Source organism: Hemicordylus capensis, chromosome 1 (genome assembly GCF_027244095.1).
Source record: "Hemicordylus capensis ecotype Gifberg chromosome 1, rHemCap1.1.pri, whole genome shotgun sequence".
Taxonomy (NCBI): Eukaryota; Metazoa; Chordata; class Lepidosauria; order Squamata; family Cordylidae; genus Hemicordylus; species Hemicordylus capensis.
The window spans coordinates 196,858,416-196,865,500 of record NC_069657.1 but is presented as its reverse complement, the minus strand read 5'-3'; the positions used below and the strand labels follow the sequence as shown (position 1 = coordinate 196,865,500).

Below are 7,085 nucleotides of genomic sequence, written 5' to 3'. Positions count from 1 at the left end.
CATGTAAAGCTTATATCTGTCTGTGAAAGCCTGTGGGCAATTATGAATCACTGTAAAATGCAAATATAAGGTGTAGCAACAAGAAAGATCTAAATCAAGCATTGCTATACAACTATCCTACTAATTCAATAAATAAATCCATACATAAAAGTGGACACGGACAAGGGAAATGCTGCACTTAAAAGAATGCAACACAAGAGGAAGGACAGCCCACACACACGCCAGTACAAATGCATCATTTAGATAAATTGACCTAAAAACCTGCAGCAGCCTACTATTACCAAAAACTTTATACATTGTTGTAGGGGCAGTTAAACCCAAGGCATGGTTTAACACCTAGAGATGAGCACCTGCAGTATTATGTGGGGTCAGGCAACATGTTGGGGCTTCCCCTGTCAGGACTTAGCCTTTGCTAAGCTCAAAAGCCAGCAAGTCACAGCAGTTTAATAACAAAAGTAAACAAAACAAGCATGGAAAGTAACAAACTGCTACCTAGCTTAAATGTCTGCAGGAAGCCAGAAATTCCACTCCTCGGTCTCTGTTAGAGCCCTCAGGCAGCTTACATCTTGTGCAAAGCAGAGGAGTCAGATGTGTGATTCTGGCTGTGCCTTCTATCCACAGTTGACTTGGGTTGGGAACAGCTACATGGGAACTGTCCCAGCAAGGACAGTTGGTGCTAATCTCTGCTCAACTGCCCTCTTCTTGCCATTCAAGTGGCTCTTCCCCTTCCCGCCATTCAGGATGCAGCTTGTCGATTCCTTGCTGGCTGCATGGCAAAGGTTGGTGGTTCTTACCCTGTGCATCTGGAAGGCAGGTGAACTAAAGGCAGGTGAATCAGCTTCCCCTACACACTTTCATAAGGGGCTGCTTATAGGTATGGGACAGTAATGGTTTCACATAATCCGAAATGGTGGGACATCACAAAACATGTTGCCCCATATACTAGGACCCTGAACACAGACCAGACAGTAGTTGTGAATTGCCCATGCAAAGCTCAAGGAAATGCTGTGTCTCAAAGTGTGTAAAATTAATACGAATTAAAAATTTGTACACAGCATTTCAGAAAACAGAATTGCCTTATGTCCACATTCTACTCAATTTTAGACAGATTTAAGTTATATCAGGTATCTATCTATCCATCTATATAATTCTCTAAGGTGTAACCGTGGCTAATCCCATGTGTGGCAGCTCTTGTGAGAGGGAGGAGGAGTCTGTGAGAGCAGCACCATGGTGATTGGGCAGTGAAGATTCCATATGCAGATAGGGAGGAGGAGCCTGTGATGGTTAAGGACAGTTGGAATGCAACTGTTACTGACCGGAATATGTCCTTGATTGTAGAGGAGAGGAGCATATATAGATATAGATAGATAGACAGGATAGTGGGCAGGGATCTGCAAAGAGAGGAGTTGTGAGGGAGGAAAGAGCCCCTTCAGAAGGAGGCTGCCATTGTGTGAATTAGATGAGGAAACAAGATCTGTTAACTCAGGAAGGGAGGGAGGGAGGGAGAGATAGAGAAGGGGAGAAGAAAGACAGAGGAGAAAAGTAAGTGGAAGAGAGAGAGAGAGAAAGAAGGAAGGGTGAGGGATGGGCCTGAGCCTGTCAGCAGCCTGAGGGGAACGAGCAGCCATGGCACCTATTGGCAGCAATGAAGTGCCCGGTCAACCACTGCTGTTGTTTGGTGCTACTGAGGCCATTGGCAAGGGATGGGCCCGGTCCTGTCAGTGGCCTGAGGGTAACAAGCAGCCATGGCAGCAGCAAGGAAGGGCCCAATCAACTGCTGCTGTGGGGAGGAGCAGGAGTGAGGCTCAGGTGAGGAGGTCTCTGGGGATAGGGGGCTGCAGCCTGGCCAACAGACGCCAGCAACACTGCAGCCACAACCAAGAGGGGTGAGGGGGATGGAAGCAACCAGATGGAGGAGGAGCAGCAGGAGTGCAGCTCAGGTGAGGGTGGAGAGATCTCTGAAGTGAGGGGGCCTGTGGCAGGGGGTGAGGGGAGTAAAAGTACTAGCATGCAGATGCTCTACGCAGGTTAAGCTAGTATCAAGTATTTTACATGAGCACCCGCCCCGCCCCCCTTGTATTAGCAACATCTTCTATTGGAAAGCAAAAAAAAGAATGAGTTCTCAGACCAGTGCTCGTGAGAAAAAGGTTATGTAATGTTTATTTATAGAGGATTCTTACCTATACTGCACAGATTTAACAAAAAATCCCAAGTACTGAGTAGCTTTTTTAGAAAGTTTCCATTGCGAAATAAAAAAGGTTTTACAGATTTTTATTTATTCATGACCAACTACTATGGCCTATTGTATAAATGGAATTAATAAGTGCATGCATAACTCTATGCAGAGAGTACTATAACCATAGCTTTTCCCCACTCAAAGACTGATGTTCGCAGCATAGCCTGTCAGTTTAATTAACAAAGGCTCTTATTTAGAAAGTTATATAACTTAATTTTTTAGAAATAGTTATTTGCCATTGCAAACTGGATAATCCATGTAACTTTAAATATACAATGTGGTTAGTGTCCCAGTAGCATTTATTCCTTGCCAAGTCAGGTAAGTAATAAGTTACACTGATCAGATTAAGTGTGTGTCTGTCATTTAGCAATTAAAAAGCAACTGTGCAAGATCCAGCAATCCTTGTACTCTTGTCAAATCCATAGTATCTTCCATTTTACTTTCAAGTTCTGTTGCAGACTAACACATGCTACTACTCTGAAGCCCTCCCTAACCCATGGCAATTCACTATTAGATCTCATTTGAAAGACTTAAGAAGGAATCCGGGTTGCTGCTTCCTCTTCGGCATCAGCTCTGTTTGCATTGATTTCTGCCAACGTTCGACCAAAACGTGTCCATTCATCATTTCGGGGAACAGCAATTTGCTGTGGATCAAAAGTTATAAAGGAGCATTAGTGAATGCATATTGAATGTTCAAACTCACTGCCTCACCACGTTTTAGGGGACTGGATGTAAAAAAAACCACCAGATCCAGCTCTTTAACCATAAACATTTGAGTTTATGGCGGACAAAACACTCTCTAAGCCAAAACTAGCAGACAGGCCAAAATATTACGCCTTGGAAAAACACAGACAAAACATTTAAATAAATATACCACCAGCATAATTGATGATTTGTTCTTGTCTTGTCTGCATTTTTTAAAATCAGTTCATGAAAATATGTGAATGGCCTATCCTACCCACATACACACACATTCCCTACTCATGTCACCATGAAATCAATTTATATTTTACAAGTAGTGATGGGATTATTTTAAGACCACTGGGTCTATTTCAAAGTTCTCAAAAAGGGCAAAAAGTCAAATAGCTGGCCAGTGGAAACCACACAAGGTTTCTGAAAGTGATCCATTGTAGTCATAAGAGTGGGTTCTGCGCCTGCGCAGGACCATTCAGGCAGAATTGACTAGCTCCTCAAAGCGTTTAGCCCCGCCCCTTGCATGTGGTGCACTTGCTCAGTTTGGGCGGGCTAGCATTCTCTCCTCAGTTCCTGAAAGACCAACATTTAGATTCAGCCATCGTATGGAACCAGTTCACAGTTTGACAAGGTAAGCAGCACTTCATAGTTAGTAAACATACATTTTGTACTTTGCATACTGCAGCGAGGGTGGGGGGGGAACAGATCACTTCCAGATCAATAGTTATAGATGAGCAACCAGTTTATCTGGATCGTGATCCATTGCACTCATAAGAGTGGGTGACTAACGAGCTGTCAGTCTGGAGGTGGGAGCAGTATGCTAAGCTAAGACCCTTTTCAGCACACCCCTCCCCAAATTGGCCTGAGCTGCAGAGCAAAGGTCCAAGGCATAGTGCTTGATGAAAGGCATGCTCAAAGGACCAGGTTGCTGTGGTACAGATGTCTCTGAGCTTGATGCCAGTTATATGGGCCGCAGAAGTAGCATTAAGCCCTTGTAGAGTGAGCCTGTATAGTCTTTGGGGGCTCTACTTTCTGGTTCTTGTATGGCAAGAGAATGAATTCCACAATCCAGTGGAACAACATTTGTCTGGAAATTTGGCAAACTTTCACCTTGCCTTTGTAGCCAACAAAAAGGCGCTTTGTCTTCCTATAGGGCCTGGTAAACTGCCTCACATCCAAGGAATGCAGTGCACGCTCCAGAGCTGTCGTGGGATTGCAGAAGGAGGTAGGTAAAACAATGTCATTGTTTATATCAAAGTCTGTAACCACTTTAGGTCTAAACTCTGGGTCTAGGCGAAGCACTACCTTGTCCTCATGAAATTTAGTATAGGGAACGTCAACATGAAGGCCATTTAGTTCATTGACCAACCGAGTTGACATTATGGCCAACAGAAAGGCCGTCTTTACTGCCACAGGTTTAGGAAGGGCTATTGCCATTTGGCTCAAAAGGAGGCTTCGTTAGAGCAGAGAGAACAAGTGGGGGCTCCATTGTTCAGTAGGCTGTCGAACAGGCGAGTAGAGGTTGTTCAGGCTTTTTAGCAATCTCTTAAGTCTGGATGCGAGAAAACAGTTATTCCATCCCATCCGGGATGACGAGCAGAAATAGCAGCCAGATGAGCTTTAATGGAAACCTTGGCCAACTTCTAATACTTAAGGCTAGTGAGCTACAGCAGGATTTTGCAAGATGTTGCAGAGTGAGGCAGAAAGCTGTGCCACTGTGCATACAGCCTGAACTGCTTCCACTTGCTATAGTAATTGAGGTGTGTAGATTTCTTTCTGTTGTTGAGGAGGTCATTCAAAAGCTTATCCTCCAGGCAGTCAAGTTTATGGTCCTCAGGTCGGGATGACTTCCGTCCTCCTGTAGCAGAAGATCTTTGTGTTGAGGCAGATGCCTGTGGCGACACTCACTCTGAGTGCTTGTTGAAACCATGGCTGTCAGGGCCACCAGAGAGCAATCAATATATAATTTGCAGACTTCTGAAGGATTTTCGACAGAACTCTGTTCAACAGAGGGCAAAGAGGAAAGATGTACTGAGACTTTTGAATTTTTGATTCAAATTCCAGATGAACTGGAAGGCAATCCCTTTGGAGTTGCGGCCAACACTGGCCCTCAAGCAATATTGGGGGCATTTCTTCCTTGTTCACAGACATTGCAAACAAGTTGATTTCTGGAGTTCCCCAGGTCCCAAACAGAGGTCAAAAGGTATGTCAGATTGACCTCCCATTCATGTTGCAGAAAACGTTGTGACCTGCTGAGATGATCTGCTAGGGTATTTTCCATACCTTTGATGTGGATAACAATGAAGAGTCATTTGTTGAGCTGTGGCCCAGTTCCAAAGCTGAAGGCTGAGCATGCAAAGGGAACGGGAAACCGTCCCTCCCTGGTGGTTTAGATAAGCGATCACCGTAGTATCGTCTAGGCTGATTTGAACCACCTTTCCCATCAGTGACAGTTGGAAGAACTGGAGTGCCTGGAACACTGCCAGGAGCTCTTAAAAGTTGATGTGCATTTGGCACTGGATCGAAGACCACAGGCCTTGTGCACAAAGATCCCTGCAATGGGCTGCCCAGCCTTGCAAAGAAGCATCCATCATGACCCAAACAGACGGTTGTCTCCCACCAGGAGACTGACCTCTTTTGTCTACCACTGGAGTGACACCCGTATCGGGTAAGGAATCGTCAGCAGCATTTGAGCAGTGTCTACATTGGGCTGGAAAACTGACAGAAACCAGAGCTGTAGTCGTCTCATTCAAAGTTTGGTGTAGTGCACAGTGGAGTTCCATGATGCTATCAGGCCCAGCAGTTTCTGTATCTCGTGAGCCGTCTGTCTGCCTTCGCACTGAGAATAGCCCCTATGTAGTCTATGTGCTTTACTGGCTGGAGTTTGGACTTTGACCAGTTGACCTGGACACCGAGATCCTCCAGTAAGCTTCGGACTGTTGAGACTTGTGAAGCTAACTGACTTTTCATCCTTCCTGCCAGGAGCCAGTCATCAAGGTATGCAAAAATTGCTAAACCTTGCATTTGAAGGTGTGCTATGATCACAGCCATACATTTTGTAAATACATGGGATGCTGTCACCAGACCAATGGTAGAATGTTCTACTGACAGATCTGGTGGCCCACTGTTAACCTGTGGTACTGCCTGTGATTGTGCTGGATCCTGATGTGGAAATACACATCTCGTAGATCCAATGTTATGAACCACTCCTCCGCGTAGAGGAGAGGAAGGATGCTCTGCAACATCATCATGTGAAACTTGCACACATCCACATGGTGGTTCAGCCACCGTAGGTCCATGATCAGCTATAGACCTCCGTCCTGTTTTGGGACCTGTAAGTAGCGAGAGTAAAACCCCCACCACTGATCCGTCCACTGAAAAGGCAATATCGCCCCTTTGTCCAAGAGCGTCTGAACTTCTTCCATCAATAGAGGGGATGCAGGAATATACTTGATCCTGTTGAACGATGGTAGGGTCGTGAATTATATCGCACAGCCCATCTGGGCTATGTAAAGGACCCAGCAGTCTGATGTTACGTTGCGCCATGCAAAGGCATGACTTGCCAGCCTGATGTTGGAGGTAGCATGGGTGGAAGGTAGCAGAGAAGCTGATGATGTTGACACCTGGAGTAGGGTATTTCAGTGGACTGGCCTTGTGATCAAATATGTTGCTTGCTCGAATCAGTGGTCTTTGGTTGGGTGCCTTGAGAGGCTCTAAATTTCTGGTTAAAAGGCTTCCTATTAAAGCACTGATATTGTTTACGGAAGTCTCTCCTGTCAGGCTGTTTGTAGGAGTATTGTCTCCTACCATACTGGTGATATTTAGAGCTACAGGTCTGAAGGAGCCAAAAAGGTTTTAGCTATAAATTTCGATTATTTAATGGACTCCATGGTGATGACCATGGTTTCACAGAAGAGACCCTTCCCGTCAAAGGGCAGGTTCTCTAAACAATCTTTCATGTCAGGTTGAAGCGCGGTAGAGTGCAGCCAAGCATGCCTCTGTAAAGCAACAGCAGTCACCAATGTCCGAGATGCAATTTCTGCCAGGTGTTTGGCATTGTTCAGTTGTTGTCTAGTTAAGAGAGTAACTTTGTAATGGATATCATTGAACTTGGCTAGAAACTCCTCTGGTGAGAGGTCAGCCTCTTCTTGAAAGA

At 45.2% G+C, this 7,085-nt stretch overlaps 1 protein-coding gene across 7 annotated transcripts in view; it reads right to left on the bottom strand.

Moving 5' to 3' along the window:
- Positions 1-2,134: 2,134 nt before the first annotated feature.
- The window catches only part of DYNC1I2 (dynein cytoplasmic 1 intermediate chain 2), an 83,284-nt gene continuing 78,333 nt past the window's right edge, over positions 2,135-7,085 (bottom strand). For all 7 annotated transcript variants that reach the window (XM_053266104.1, XM_053266081.1, XM_053266123.1 and 4 more), the window contains one exon: positions 2,135-2,880. In XM_053266104.1, the coding sequence (XP_053122079.1) occupies positions 2,767-2,880 (114 nt within the window). In that variant the 3' untranslated portion in view covers positions 2,135-2,766. The remainder of the gene's footprint in view (positions 2,881-7,085) is intronic.